Source organism: Arvicanthis niloticus, chromosome 7, assembly GCF_011762505.2.
Source record: "Arvicanthis niloticus isolate mArvNil1 chromosome 7, mArvNil1.pat.X, whole genome shotgun sequence".
NCBI classification, from domain to species: domain Eukaryota; kingdom Metazoa; phylum Chordata; class Mammalia; order Rodentia; family Muridae; genus Arvicanthis; species Arvicanthis niloticus.
Window position 1 is genome coordinate 86342962 of NC_047664.1, and position 16408 is coordinate 86359369.

At 38.5% G+C, this 16408-nt stretch overlaps 1 protein-coding gene across 2 annotated transcripts; it reads right to left on the reverse strand.

Moving 5' to 3' along the window:
• Positions 1 to 875: 875 nt before the first annotated feature.
• Positions 876 to 13841, reverse strand: LOC117712837 (UDP-glucuronosyltransferase 2B4-like). Of its 2 annotated transcripts, XM_076938735.1 has the most exons (7): positions 13068 to 13841; positions 11232 to 11380; positions 8369 to 8500; positions 6806 to 6893; positions 5826 to 6045; positions 3151 to 3475; positions 876 to 1331 (listed from the first exon to the last, which is right to left on the reverse strand). In XM_076938735.1, exons 1-6 carry the CDS (start codon positions 13795 to 13797, stop codon positions 3196 to 3198), a joined length of 1599 nt encoding a protein of 532 aa, XP_076794850.1. In that variant the 5' UTR covers positions 13798 to 13841; the 3' UTR covers positions 876 to 1331; positions 3151 to 3195. The 2 variants fall into 2 exon arrangements, with proteins under 2 accessions (XP_076794850.1, XP_034364911.1); XM_034509020.2 differs by having other exon boundaries at positions 876 to 3475.
• Between the last annotated feature and the right edge of the window lie 2567 nt (positions 13842 to 16408).

Below are 16408 nucleotides of genomic sequence, written 5' to 3' on the forward strand. Positions count from 1 at the left end.
AATAATATGGGCTGGGGAAAATGGCTGAAAGAGGCCAAAACAATAACTAGAGGGAACTGGGTCCCTTTAAAAGCTTTAAAAATAATAAAGATGATGATGTGTGTACGTATGTTTGGACTTACCACAGGTTTCTTCATGAGGGTAGGGTAACATGTGGGGTTCCATCATTTTACTGCAGGGATTTATCTCATATGATTATGGCCGGTAGAATGTGCCTTTATCAGTTTGTCTATCCTGCTTTTTTTGACAGTTTTTATAATTATATAATTATATATATATATAATAAATATTGATTGGTTTATAGATATAATTATTATATGATTATAGACATTTGATAATTTTAGATTATGGATTAATGACATTGTCCGATTCTCTCTGTTTGTGGTTCCTTATATGTTATGCCTGTGTATGTTATATATGATTGACTATGTGTCAGGTATGTGTGAGTGTGTAGTAATGCATCTGAGTGCAGAAGACAGAGGTTGCTCAGTATCTTTCTTACCTGCTTTCTCATACTCTACCTTATTCATTTGAGAAAGGACATATCACTGAACCTGAACTTTGCCACTTCTCTTAGGCTACCTAAAGCCTAAATTATTGCTCCACCTGTCTTTACCCTGCCCCACCCCAGAACTTATGGTACAGTCATTTCTAATCATGCTTGTTTCTACACTTACAATAAAATTTAATTCCAGTTCTCATTCTGGAAGAGCAAGCACCCTTAATCACTCGGGCATCTTGCCAGTCACAATTATAATTTCAAAACATCTTCTATTGAAATATTAAAGTCATAGCACAAATATAAAGAACATAGGTAAAGTATATTCTGTTTTGTAAAAAGGGACACATATCACATACATACACACATCCTGCAATTGTGTGAGAACAGCTTGAGTCTTTATTCTGTGTTATCAAAACATACATTGAAATCTTACATCTGTTCCCAAAGGCTAATTATGAAAATCAGGTAATCTCATTATTTTTTGTAAATGATTGAAGTAAAACAGAACTCATTTCATGGAATCAAAAATTTTCTTTGATCCTTAATTTCATGTGTATGTGTGTTCCATTTGCACATTTTCTGTGCCACGTGAATACAGCACCAACAGAGGCCGGAAGAGGGTGTAAGATCCTAAGACACTTGAGTTACTGCTGGTCCTGAGTCATCACCATATGGAGTGGGAATGGAATGTGGGTTCTCTGGAAGAGGAGCTAGAGTTAGTAGCTGTGGAACCATCCCTCCAGCTCCAAGTACTATCTTGGTAGGTCCTTTAAGGAAGAGGTCATTCAGAGGTTCAGTGTATAACACGAGGCTCTGCAACAATATTGGTCTACAAAAGACAAATGTGGGGTTACAGGTTTCACACAGCTTCAGGCCTGAACACTTTTTACTGGAAATTCATCCTGTAAAGTCTGTAATAAATAAAGTTAAAACTTGTTCAATACTTGCAGAACCATATAGAGTATGCTTCTTAGTGAACTTGTATCCTCAAACAATCTGTTAGTCACCATAAGTGTTTGGTGTGTGTGTGTCTAAGTGTGTGTATGTTTTTAAAGCTTGTGCATATGTATATTTACATGCTTGTGCTTATTAATTTGTGAGTGGGGCACACCTATGCCATGTCACACATATGGAACCAACAACTCCACTGTTATGTTTCCCTTTCACGTTCTATAGGGCAAGCTATTTCTTGCAGAACACCAGGTAGTTGTCCCGGGAGCTTCAGGCACTTGTCCTGAATCTGTCTCACATCTCCTGATTTTTTTTTTATTGTTTTTCTTTTTTTCTTTTTTTTTATTGAATATTTTATTTACATTTCAGATGCCATTCCCTTTCCCCATTTCCCCTCCCTAGAAAACCCCTGTCCCATCCCCCTTTTCTTTTTGTTTTTATGCAATTTTTAAAAAAATGTTAACCAAAGGCTTTATAAGTTTGGTAATGCTCAATCAGAAGTGTAACCCAATACCCAACCTAGATATATTAACTATCTTTGACTGGTGGAGACACGTGAACATCTGCCTCCATGCCCCTTCTCTCTTTCTCTCTCTCATCACCTAGCTTCTCCTCTCCTTCTTCTTCTCCTCTTTTTACTCTTTCTCTTCTTCTCGGTACTGCTTCCCCCTTAGCTCCTCCTACATATCACCCTTCCTGTTAAAATAAAACTTTTCTCTCTAAATAGAATTTGAGCATAATTATGCCTATTTGTATCAGTGAGGTACAAGATAGTCCTAATACCCAGTCCATCATTTTATTGACTAACCAGAACCTCTGTCATCTCTTCTAACTAGTTCTGAACCTGACTTTTTTCTTGGCTTTAGAATGAATGTCAGCTGAAAAGCCATCCACTCAGATCTTTTCTCTCAAAGTGAATAGCCAGGATTGGCTATGAGACTATAGGTTTTCAGCCCCGTCAGAAACCCAGAATGACTGTTCATTTTGATTAGAGACCTGTTTGCTCCTGACAGCTTCCTGTCTTGGATTCTAAGAAGAAATTGAGCATCTTTGGAGTTACTCCAGCTGTGGGGAGACAGCCACTAGGCAAGAATTGCCTCTTTCCATCTACAGACAAATTACTGTCCAGAAAAGGACACACTTGCAGAATAGTCGACTGATTATATCTGCTTAGACAGAGTAATCAGCCCTTAATAATTCTGCATCACTAAGGTCTGTCAGATGATTCTGTGCCAGAAGGCTGAAGATTTAATGCTCCAACATTCTGTAGTATAGGGACTGTTCAGGTGTTCAGAGGTCTCTATAAATTGGCTAAGTTTTAGAAGCTGTGCTTTGTGCATCTCCTGATTTTCTTATACTGCAGTACCAGATGCTACTACTGATGAGTTCCTGGCATCCAAAATCAAGGAGGATGTCTTGACTGACAAATGATGAGACCATAAAGACAATTCTTCAGCCATAACATTCTCGATTTAAGTTTTATGCTGCAGAAATGAATTTGTAACATTTCTGTGTGTATTCATGTTGATTGTGTTAATTTTAGTGTTTCCCTTTCAATTTTACCTTTGGCTGAAATCCTACTAATTCCAAAAGAACTATTATTTCTCTGGGAGAAAAAAACCTTCTCACTTGATAAGTAATTATTAAAATTTATCTTGTCACAGGATGAAGGACCCGATACTCATTGCCACCCTTACTGTGATGCACTGGGGAGGTCCATGTGTTTGTCTTCCTTAGTTCAGCTACTTCATTTTCTTCTTCCTTCCAGCTTTAGTAAACTTCTGGCAACAAAAGAGGCAACACCTTGTGAGGATGAATACCACAGTTGCCACACAGGCCAGCAGGAACCCAAGCACATCCAGAGAGTGGTATTGGACCCAGTTGAGGTCATGCGCTGCCACACGAAGATGCTTGGCTCCTTTGTTGCGCATGACAAACTCAATCCAGAAGACTGCTCTGTCCAGGGGCTTCACTGGCTGATCGTGGTGAATTCTTGATAACCGCATGGCATTCTCCTTGTAGCTAAAGACATGAACAATGAAAACCTATTAATTTCTTAGTGCATAAACTCATGAATGTTTTTGGGGAGTAGTAGAACACTAGGTGAGTATGGTTTTGATTGGGGTATGTTTGAAAGTTTGCATGTAAGGCGGTAATTTCTGATAACTTTTTTTTTTTTTCAAATAGGAAATGAGAAATCATTTGGGGAAATAACTCTTTCCAGGATAGGAAATGTTTGTAAGGCATTCCAAGCCCGGCAAGTGCAGTGGTTCAATGTCATTTGAAGATGATTACATTAATGCCCTTGAAAAGAAACGGTGTTAAACCTTTTTGACATCTCAATAAAACATTATCAATGCTTAAAAATGGTAACCGAAGAGACATGGATATATTTTCCAAATATGACATAAGACATAAGCTTCAGATGCAGCTATTTGACAATTTGCCTAGACTTCTCAAGGGCCTGAATTCACCACATATTGCTCAAAGAGACACAAGCACAACAATGAAAAGGGAGCATAGGAAATGGAATTCATCCCCTCCTTTTTGTCCTGTTTATTCAAATTGTGTCTGTGTGTGACTCTTAGGGGAGTGGCATAACCCCTGTAGTATGTGTGGAGGTCATAGGAAAATTTGTGGGCCTCAGTTCTCTGAGTTAAGAATGTACAACCAGATTGATATCAGGATGATGTCAGGCTGATCAATGGATCAAGGGGTGGAGTCATTACTCACATAAGCAAATGCTTTAGTGACATTTAATATGGCCACCACAAAAAGAGCATGGATTTGCTGAACATACTGAAAACAGAATTACCCCAGCGTTTATCTTCCAGACTGTTAATTATCTATTTAAAGAAAGAGTAAATAAGATATCAAAAAATACTTTATTGTCCATGGTTTATGAAGATCTTGTCATGACATATGAGTAGAAGAATTGACCGAGATGCCCATTGTTGGATGACAGATGAGCAAACTGTGGTGTAAAACTTTGTTGAATATTTATTCAACCATTATAAGGAATGAAATCCTTTCTTTATAGCCACCATGGGGCTGGAGAGATGGCTCAGTTGTTAAGAGCACAACTGCTCTTCCAGAAGTCCTGAGTTCAAATCCTAGCAACCACATGGTGGCTCACAACTATCTGTAAAGGGATCTGATGCCCTCTTCTGTTATGTCTTAAGATAGCTAGAGTGTACTCACATACATAAAATAATAAAAATCTCCCGGGCGGTGGTGGTGCACGCCTTTAATCCCAGCACTTGGGAGGCAGAGACAGGCCGATTTCTGAGTTCGATGCCAGCCTGGTCTACAGAGTGAGTTCCAGGACAGCCAGGACTACACAGAGAAACCCTGTCTCAAAAAACCAAATATCTATATCTATATCTATATCTATATCTATATCTACATCTACATCTACATCTACATCTACATCTACATCTACATCTATATCTATCTATATCCATATCTATATCTATATCTATATCTCTATATCTCTACCAGGGTTTATAATAAATCACATAAACTATGCCCTAAAGGGAAACACTGAATTTTCTCACTACTGAGGGGAAACTAGCAAAGCTGATTTTATATAAGTTTGGGCAGACCACTGGTAACTGATGTCAAGGAAGGAGAGAATGAGTGAGGATAAAGAGGTGAGCTTAAATACACATCCTGCCACTGGACAGCAGGATAGTTCTGTGTAGAAAGTGAGTGACTGAGTTTCAAGTTTGTATCTTATTGTAATTAGAGAACTATGGAAAAGGAGATTTCACCATTAATAAAAGTGACATAAATGTTCAAAAGCTGGAAATTATAAGTATTCATATTTGATAATAACATATCTATATATGCATTTATATGCATAATTATTCTCTTCTGGGCAGTAAGTGAGTATTATTTAAAGAAAGAAGAAGAGTTTTGGAAATTTTGAGTCATTGAATTGAAATATTTTATATGTTTGATTTCATTATCCTGTTTCTTGAATTGATCCTATTTGTGGAAATTGTGTCCTTTCATTTAGCAAGAGAAGAAAATACTTAATATCAAATTATAGTAAACTAACTTCTCCTTCATTGAGTCATGAGTGTAGTTTGCAGTCTTAGTCGACATTTAAAGCTCTTTCTACAATGGTCAAATGAGTTTTGCATTTAGTCTTATTGTTGTTTTCACCATCAGACTAAAGATCAGAGGAAAGCTAGCCCTGTATACCCCTAGCTTTCTTGGAACTCACTCTGTAGACCAGGCTGCCCTCAAACTCAGAAATCTGCCTGCCTCTGCCTCCCAAGTGCTGGGATTAAAGGCATGTGTCACTACTGCCCAGCGACAGAACCTATCTTGACTAGTAGTAACTTTACAAAAGCACAGTACTCACGAAGGGTCATTAGTGACTGTCTTCAGTGCAGTGAACAAGTCTGTACTGGACATTGTGAGAAAGTCCAGTCTAATAGCTGCTCCTTTGGTCTTCAAGTGAACAATATTGTCATATTGGTCTCCAAACAAAGGAATGCCAACTATAGGAATCCCGTGGTAGATGGCCTCATAGATGCCATTGGTGCCACCATGAGTTATAAAAGCTCTGGTTTTTGGATGACCTAGCAGGAGTGGGAAGGAAGTTAAAGTGTTACTAATCATAATTCTGAGAAAGAAAATGGGAGGCAGAGGATAAAGGCAAGACTTGGTACAATGTGCTCTAGATAGCATTATGATAACCAAGTGGCTGTACTGTTTTTGTGAGATTTAAGGTAAGTCCGAGGACCTTCAAGTGAAGTCCATATTGAGGAGGAGCAGAGTGGAAGTAGAAGGATTTTTTTTCATTGGACAAAACAGGCAGTGCTCCCCCAAGTGGAGAAAACATGGGTACAAGCTCAGGCTGTGGTTCAGGAGAGTATGTTCTACTAATGAAACAGTGAAGTCACTGCCCCTGATGGGTTGGACCAAGCAGTAGGGTTGTATGCTCATGGTACAGGAATAAGACTGAGCACAGTTTGTCACATGTGGCACTACACTATATATGGAGGTTTGGTGTGAAGGTTGTAAATGAAGAGTCAGTTATTGACGAATGCCATTTTATTGGCATTCAAAAGTAGTGTACAGTAGGGGAAAGGGTAGATGTAAAGTTATAGAAATAGGAGGTAGGGAGAAACATGTAGAAGTGATTTAAGTATATCTGAAAAATAATTAGAGCATAAATAAAAATGGCTTCTCCTCATCTTGAATGTTAATAGAATAGCCATATCAATACTTTACCCATTTTTATCAGGACTATATCAGATTTGTCATAAATGCATTAGTGCTGACATTTCCCTTCCTGACTGGCCATTCCTCATGTTGCAGTTGTGTCCTGATGCTTACCTAGAAGGTCATTCTGGGGGATCCATTTGTACAGACGAGTGTTGGAGCCCAAGGTTTCTGGCTTCTTGCCTTCGAATCTCCACAGAACCTGTTAAGGTGAAGCTGGCCTCTTATTCCCTTGGTCAAATGTCAAGTTACTCATGCTAGAATTCAGAAGAGGTTAAGAAACAATGGAGACAAAAGCACATTGTGTAAGAGCCAGGCCTGAGGATGACTGATGGGGACCATGAGGAATCACTACAGCGAGGATGCAGATGTGCTTCCCACTTCTGCATGATACAACCCCATTTGTGAAATCTACATATTTTTTCACTTCTCTTTTTCCTCTTTAATAAGACAAATTTAATGGTATAGGCTCTGATTATTGTTTGCCCTCCCCAAATTTCTTTCTAGATCCTGTTCTCCTCCTCTTTTATCCAAATCCACATCCCCCTTCCCTCTGCTTTTTCATAGAAAAATAACAGGCATCTTTAATAATAATAAGAATAACAATAACAACAACAACAACAACAGTAACAATAGTAAATAATATAAGATAAAAGAATAACAAGCAAATGACCTTTGTACAAATTCCATTTTATAATAAGGAATAATTTTTATTTATTGATAAGTTAGTGAGTTTCCGAGCACGCGAGTGTGTGTGTGTGTGTGTGTGTTTGTGTGTGTGTGTGTGTGTGTGTGTGTGTGTGTGTGTATGGCAGGAGGAAGGATGGGAGAGGCATTTTCTCTGTGAGAGGAGGAATTATGTGATGGCTCACGAAGGGAAATGTTATACAAAGAACTCAGGAGCCACAGCTTATGGATGGAGTTCTCTCCTATGAATTGGTGGAAGGCAGAAAGAAAGGCTTCTGCCTGCAACTACAGATACAGGCTAGTTACAACATAAGAATGCTTTAGGGGGTTTTGAAGAAGTCCTGCAAAAGAACTCTGTTTCTTCAATTGTGGGCTCCATGGGAATTCTGGGTTAAATTTCTTGACACGATAAATTAGAAAAAAAAAATTCTACAAATAAGATTATACTATAAACAAAAGTTATCTGATTCCCTAATTGGTTTTTGATTTGGTCAGTAAAGAGGGCTGAAGCCAATTGCTGGGCCAAAGGGAAGGTGGGACTTCCGGGTCACAGAAGAAAGAGAAGCGATGGAGGGAAGGAAGAGGTCTTTTAGGCCAGGTATTGGAATAGAAGGCATGCAACAACCATGTAAGATCTTGGGTGGCTGGGAATTCTCAGGGCAGGAGATTCTTCACCCAGAATTTGTGTTAACTGGCAAGTTTTACTTTAATAAAGCTGTTTAGTGTTTTCTTCCGTGGAGCTAAGGAGGGTAGGAGAAAGAGAGCAGAAAGGTGCCTGCTATCCTATGGTGGAGCTAAGCCTGGAGCATGTTCTTAAAATTACATGCAACATGTGTGTGTGTGTGTGTGTGTGTGTGTGTATAAGTATGGGAAATGTGTGTTGGTATCATCAGGACAACTTCAATTTCATACAGGAGGCATCTGCAAGCAGATCTAGAAGAGCATATGACCATCTCATCAAGGAGTCATCACTGAGACACTGTAACTCACCTTCTGTGGAATCTGGGCAAGGCCTGCTGCAATCACATTGGCCCTTTCTTCTGTTAGGCTGCCCACCATGGACCCCAGGGAAAACACCACAACACCATGTTCTCCAGATGACTGGACAAAGTCTTCTATTTCCTGTTAATAAAATATCAGACCATCACAAAGAGCAGAAGTATCAAAAAACATGTATAAAAACAGACACATACATCATTGGAAATATATCAAGGACTCTCACAAATGTTCAGAATAGTGTCACATCCATGTATAAGATGTATACTTGTAACTCATTGTACACAGGTTACGATTCTCATAGTCATACAAATTGCTTTGGGTTATTTTCATCTTGAAAGACACGAGTTTTAGAAATTAAATCCAAAGTTCTCCTTCTTTCTCCTTGTTCCTTTGACTTCCAAGCATCTTCTTTTTCTTTCTATAATTTCAACTAGTATATGTTGTTTACATAAGATATTCTTATTTTCTTTCTTGTTTGCTAGCTCATTTTATTTAGTGTACTCTAATTAAGGTCATGCCATGTGTCTGTAGACTCTAGATTTTAAAGGTTTGGATATTTCTTTGTATTTGTAGAAAGACATATACATATACACATACACACACACACACACACATGCATATACACATATATACACACATGTACACACATATAAATATGTCTATATGTATATTCGTGCATATTTAAGTGGGCTACATGTAAAAATATGTATATGTACCTAAATGAACATGTAAATATGTAGATATATACAACATAAACAAACATATACAGTATATATGTTTATTTATTAACATTTCTATTGACATCTAGGTTGCTTTCCTCTTTCGTAGCTACTGTTCTAAAGTTGGGTGGAAATAGCATAATTAAAATAACCTATAAGAGAATGTATTTAGTGCTGGAGGTCCTGAGTTCAATTCTCAGCAACTACATGGTGGCGCAAAACCATCTGTAATGAGATCTGATGCCATCTTCTGGTGTGTCTGAACAAAGTAACAATGTATTCACATACATAAAATAAATAAAATCTTTAAAAAAAGAATGCATTTAATTGGAGGCTTGCTACACTCTTAGGGGTTTACTCTAATAACTTCTTGTTGGTTAGCACGTTGGCAGGCAGGAAGGCATGTCACTGGAATAAAAGCCCAGAGCTCAACCTAATCCATATGTTGCAGATAGACAAAAAAGAGATCAGGTATGGCTTAGGCTTTGGAAACATCAAAGTCCATCTCCAGTGACACATTTTCTCCAACAAAGCCACACCTCCTAATCTCTCTTAAGTGGTTCATCAACTGGGAACCCAGCATTCAAATATGAGCCTATGGGGGTCATTCTCATGCAAACCACCCATCTTCCTTGAGAAAGAGTGATGTTCTGATCATCCTTGCATTACTCTCTCATTGAAAGCCGTCATTCATTTCCTCTACATGCATGCTCAGGACTGGAATTCATGGGCCTTGAATCTAATTCAAAAAATTTAAAGAATGTCATTTTCTCACACACCTAATAAGTTCATGTAATTTTTTTCATTTTTACGAAGGATGATCAAATCAAGGTAAACAGTACATTCTATCTATTAAATAATTACCAGTTCTTTAGTGTGGGAACACTCCATATTTCTCTTTTAGCTATTTTTAAATACACAGTCAATTTTAAATTGTGCATTTTTTTGTGCATGTTTGATATAATTTGTTAAATATATATTGTTTGAACTGCACAGAAGTATTTAAATATCTAATAATATGAAGAAGTTGGTTTAGAGGCACAATGATTCCCACCACAAAGGACAAAAAGAATCAACAGTTACTGACTAGGACTGAAAACTTGTTTCAGTAACTGCAATCCACTCTCCATTATTTCTAAGTACCATGCATAGTCTTCCCTCCCACACCCTTCCTTCTGTTTGCCTTTCAGTTGCACTGGGCTTGTTGGGCCAGCTTTCTCCTACTGACCTCAGCCCCAGCACACCCTTCATGCCCTCAGTGTGAGCCTCCCTCTCCTGTTGGCATTGCCATTCCCTTACTGTAAAGATGGAGTCTCCTGTAAACACTGCTGGCCTGGACAGAACTTGGGAATCTTCCTCTGCTTTTAGAGTTCTCAGTAACTATACACATCTCAACTGGATTAGAAAAAAGCATGTCATCTTTTGTGTAACATCATATGATATTGCTGCCATTATAGAAGTAAATGAGGCTTCTCCAGAGACCTCTTCTACTAGAATAGAAAACAGTTTTTCTTCCTTTGCATTATGAAATGTTATGTTAGAACCACATTCCTCTGTACCTGCAGGGAAATGCCTTCTTGTGTGCCTACAGAACTCATTTACAGACTAACTATGAGCAGGGTTTGGAGACCAGGTAGATAATGTGCTTTCTTAAATGAGCAAAATAGTGCATTTTATCTTTCTTCATATCTTGACTCTTCTTTCACTGCAACTCAATCTGGTCTTCCATCACTATACCATTCAAACAGTTCAGCTATTTGCTCACAGTAACTCTTGAAAGTAGAATAGTGTTTGCTCTTAGGTGAGCCTGTGCACACTGTGTTTCCCTGTATGCTCTCTGTGTGCTTACCTTTTGGGTGGACCTGTCACTTAGTGCGTGGTCTGATTGAATCACTGACATTTTCTTTGTGTTGACTAGCAGTCTAACTACTCTTGTCTTCACAAATCCACAGGATCCATAAAAGAAATACAGACTTCTGTGATGGAACAGATTCAGGCATTTCTGCGGTCTGTTGCCTTTACCTAAATTTCTGTGACTCTCTGATTTTGACACAAAGATTCCGAAGGAATAAAATATAATCACTCATATTGCAAAAGCAAAGCAAACAGAAGCAAAAAACCAGGAATATATTTACCTTAGGCAGCGGCTTGGCAGGTCTGCAGTGAAGTCCGCCAACAAAATCAAAATTTGGTAAGACAGGATGAGGAAATTCCAAATCCCAGTAGGTCCTAATGAGCCATATGTCTGCCTTTGCCATAGTCTCTGCGAGTGTCGTGGGTTTTCCTGAAGAGGAACCAGAGCAGAGAAGGTATAAGACGTGACAAATCACAGGTGAATATAAGTATGCCACGTAGCTTTCTGGAAGCACTTTTGGTAACATAGTCAGAGACATTTACAAGTGTGTGACTTTGGTACATGTGTGTGTGTATTATATAACAGTGAACGTTGAAAAAATTTGTAATGTGTATGTTTCTCATACTTATGCTCAGAGATATATAAAGTCATTGTGGGAGTCACTGTGAGAAGACACCACCTTGGTAATTTATGATAAGTAAATATAGAGCTATGTCATTGGAACACAATCAAATGCCATTATCTAGAAATCCTAGTTCAGGGAAACACCTTTTCCTTTTACTCTAGATGTAACATGTTCTATGTAGCAGCTGGAACCTTTGATGTGTGCTCCTATAAATGAACTGAGGATTTTGTGTTGTCTGGTTTTGAGACAGTTGGATGCAGCCTAGAATGGTTCCTCAGTCTCTAATGTAGCCACAGGTGACCCTGATGCTAGATCTTCCTCCTCCTCATCTCAACTGCAGACATGGAAGGTGTGTACAACCAAGCCCAGTGTAAATGTTTAAGGGGACTCTGTTTCAGCATTTTAGTCAGATAGGGTCTTACTATGAAACCCTGGCTGACGTCAAAGAGAATTTTGATTATGCCTGAGTTCTTTGATATTCCTCTTGATTCATGACTGAATGTGCAATATTTGGTATGTACAAATAGATTTACTGAAAATAAGGACACTTGCCTTAAACTATGAGCAGAAACATGTGTGTTCCTTAAGCATATTTTAAAATACTGCAAGTAGTATCCAACATGACTACCTTTCAAGGTTATCCATTTGAAACACAATTTCAACCCACTTCAATAAGTAAATTAGATTCCCCCATGTTGTGAATTCACATATTTTTCTGTGTATAGAGCAGAGATAGCATATTCACAGCTGTGCAGAAATTTAATAGGTAAAAGGGGAAGATCTTTCAAACCATAAATGAGAAAATTCATTTATATAAAAAGTCCTCAATGTGTTGTTTATACCTATGCTAGAAATATGTATAGGTCTCAGTGTATTGTGAAGGTCATGAAGACTTTGAGGTTATTTGAAGCTAGTGTTTTAGGGGCTTGTGCAATAGATTAGAAGGTAAAGATGTTTACCATGTGAACTTAAGGACTCGAGTTCAATCCCTATAGAAACCCAAACACCTGAATTGATCCTGAGAATCCACACAGAGGTGAAAGTTAAAACTCAAGAAAGTTCCATCTTCCACATATGCAACACAGAGCACCAGCCTCCCATGCATGACACTAGTGTTCATGTGCATACTTGTGACAATAACAGCAACTTGTGACAGTAACAGTAACGATGATGATGACGGTGATGACACCAGCCAGCTAAGACTGCTGTTGAAAAAGGTGCATAAATCATTTCTTAGAGAAGTTCTTAAAGCTTGTTTTATGGGCATGTGCCTTTCGGAAGTGTCTTGTGCAAGTCATAGATGAGACTTTTCAGTTGACATTGTGACATAAGTCTTTCTGCAATGCTTTGAATTTGGCAGATAATTTTACAGTGTTGCCACCATTTTATTTAGGGGAGACAAATCCTCTGCTGTCAATCCTGTTCTGTCAAGGTCACCTTCAATGACAGCAAATTAAGAATTTGATAATCCCAACTGAATAGGATACTTACCTAATACTTCAGTGTAAAACTGATTCCACCTCTTCTCATTAAATGTTTGGAACCAAAAGTCAAAACACAGCATATAGATGACATTTTTCACTCTCTCCATGAAAGTCATTCTATCGCCCAGTTCTGACATAACAACAGGCACATAGGAAGGAGGCAATGTGAGTCCTCCACTGTACTTTTCATATGTGGAGCCAGGAAAGAAGCGGAGACTGTATACAAGGGGTATCCTGAGAATCTCAGCCAGCAGTTCACCACAGGGCATGAAGGGATCTGCCAGGATGACATCAAAGCTAGAGTTTTGTAGCTTTGTCATGAGTTCTTTGTTAAAAACTATATCTTTGCAGAAACTCTCAAAAATGTCTGAATCTATCCAAATCATTTCTTGGAACATTAAAAAGTATCCCCAAAATGATTGTGTTGGCAGCTCATAAATATATTTTCTGAGTGTGTACCAGAAACGTTCCTCTAACTCCGATAAGGAGTATGTTGTAGGGTAAGTCTCAAATTCAATAGCAGATGTATTGTCCACCTCATAAGAAAAGGAGGCTGAAGGTTTCAGAACCATTACTTCATGATTCTTCTTCAGAAGTTCATCTAGAATTGTTCTTAAGTTGAGCCAATGGCTGAACTCCATTGGCCACACCAGCACCTTCCCACCAATCCCAGATCCAAAGAAAGTACTCATCTGGAGCAGGAGCAGGAGCAGGGCTGCTGTCATTCTCACAGACATCGTAGTTAACTTCAGACCTGCCTTCCAAAGAATGCTTGTTCAGGTCTTGTAGATATAGACAGAGTAATAATCGGTGAGTTAAAGTATAACTTGTACCCACCAAAGCAAATAGAAATGGGATAATTAAAGCCTCTGATGGGCAAGTGCCAAAACCTGGACACAGATTTGAAGTGGGAAGTGACTTCTGATTCTCAGTGATCCTGAATGTATAATGTATTTGGAGAACAGTGAAAAGTAAGATTTCTCTCTCCCTCCCTTCCACTCTCTTTCTCCTAATGTAGTTTCTTTGATAAAGAAGCTGAAGTAAAGGCATAACTCTTCAGACACATTTGTATAAATACCATAGTTCAGTGTTCTGTCATATGACTAATGACAACACTGACCATTTACCATACTATTTAATGATTTTAAGTATATGGCTCAGTGGTCCATAATATAATCTCAGAATCATGCACACTGCACTTTTATTTAGAGCATATTGTAATCTAGATTAAAAGCCTGTTCTTTTAGCACCTTCCGCTGGATCCAGCTCTACCCTACCATGAATCTGCTTCATGTAACTAGTCAGCCTGGGAGGCATGAAGAGTTAAGGAGACATTTCTGTTTTTCTTCTTGACTCTCAGACTATTGAATGACTTTCCCCAGTATCCTTTTACTGGGAGAAGAAATGTTTGATCTCTGGGGACACCCAGAGGAGGAATTTGTTTCTGAGAAGGGTCATTTACAAGCTAGGGGAGGCTAACATTCTGAAGCCTAGGTGCTGTCAACAAACACAAAGATGTACAAATGAAAAAAAAGAAAGAGATAAACAAATAAGTTCCATTTCAAACCCTGAGGTAGGCATGTTGACCCAACACTCAACAGACAAAAGCACTGTCTATGATTCCAGAGGATCCAGCTAGATTCCCAGGATTCATAGACATCTGTAACTCCAGTTCTAGGAGATCCTGGGCCATATTCTACATATGTACCAAACATGCATATAGTACAGACACACATACATGTTGTGAGAATATAAATAAGTTTAAAAAATAGAGACCTGAAATGTAATTCTGCGCAAGTAGGCTTGGAGAGGGATTAGGATCTTTTATAAACACATTTCTTTAGAATAAAAACCACAGTATGAAAATTAATGTGGCAATATGCCTTTAAATTCCAGATAAGCAGAGCCTTGGCATAAAGTATTAGAGTGAACCTTGGAATGGGCCCATCAACAGGAACCCATTTGATCTCAGATAAGGTGAACTTTGGTTTCAGCTCAATATGGTTTTGGATCTAAATATTGGCAGGAGCCAGAGCCTCCTTCTCTTGTAACTTAAGTTACTCCCTTTGAAAAAGTACTCTGCTGACCCTTCTTTGCAAAGTTTTTGTTTGGCCAGTGTTGCCTTTATAGCCAGGCCCTGTGCCTGGCACTTTGGGATAATCTGTTTCCAAATCCACAGAACTCTTGGTCAGCTTCAGCTCTCCTCTTAGTTTGCTGTTGTAAAGGTGATCGACATCTTGTGATCCTGTCAACTCAGGGTCAGGAGATAGCACAGACGGATATGGTTCTTAATAAAAAGATATCATCAGAATACAGAAATTGCCTAGAATCATTCTTCCCATTTCTAGAATAGCGCTACCAAGTTATGTCTGAATTAGCTAGGATATCAGATTAGGACACATCTGATTTTATATATAGAATTGTATGCTACCCATGAAAAACTCAAAATGTACACCAGGATTACAGAATTAGATTCATGAATTCATTCAAAAACCATTCCCTAAGTGTTCTATTGCAGTATGGAGTGAAGGCATAAAGATGACTAAGGCATGGTATCTGTCCAGGAGAAACTTAGTGGGGTGTAAGCTGTCAGTGAAGGGGCAAAAACCCTTGTGTTCTGACCTCTCACAATGCCATTTGGTATTTTATTCCTGATGTTTAGGAACGTGGGATTTTTACCAACATGACTGGAATGAAATATGTTGGCTATAGAAGAGCGGTAACTGTTATAACTGGAATATAAAGTTGGAGTAGGTCTGTGTTTTGTAAAATAACCAGAAACAATGACTTTCCTCATACAGATGCAAAAGTGAGTTTATTTCAAAAGCGTGGCACATGAACAATATTATTTATGAGTAGTGAAAGAAAAAAAAAAAACAAGGAAGAAACACAATCCACCAAATGAAGTCAGAGCTGACATGGCATTTGTAAAAGTAGTTCATATTTAGAGATGTTTTAAAAAGCCTTTATGCAAATCCTGTGAACTACAGTAACTTCAGTGACTGTTATAGGGGATAGTTCCTCTTTTGTTGGGTGACTCTGAGCTAAATCCTTCTTTAGCTTTCTTATTCAATCCAGGACCCCTTTCCTTAGGGATGATCCTGTCCACAGCAGGCTAAGACCCTGCCCCATCCAGGCTCCACATTATTTAAATCATCCCAGTAAACTTGCCCTTAGGCTGGACTTTCTGCTCAGATGACTCTCAAGTTTTGTCAAGTTAGCAACTGAAGCTAAACCATATGGATAACAAACATTTTTCAACTGGACTTGGGACATGCTTTCCTGGAAGGAATTAGTACCTAATACTGTAAACCTGGTTAAAAGTCAAGAAAAAAAATCCAGCTTACT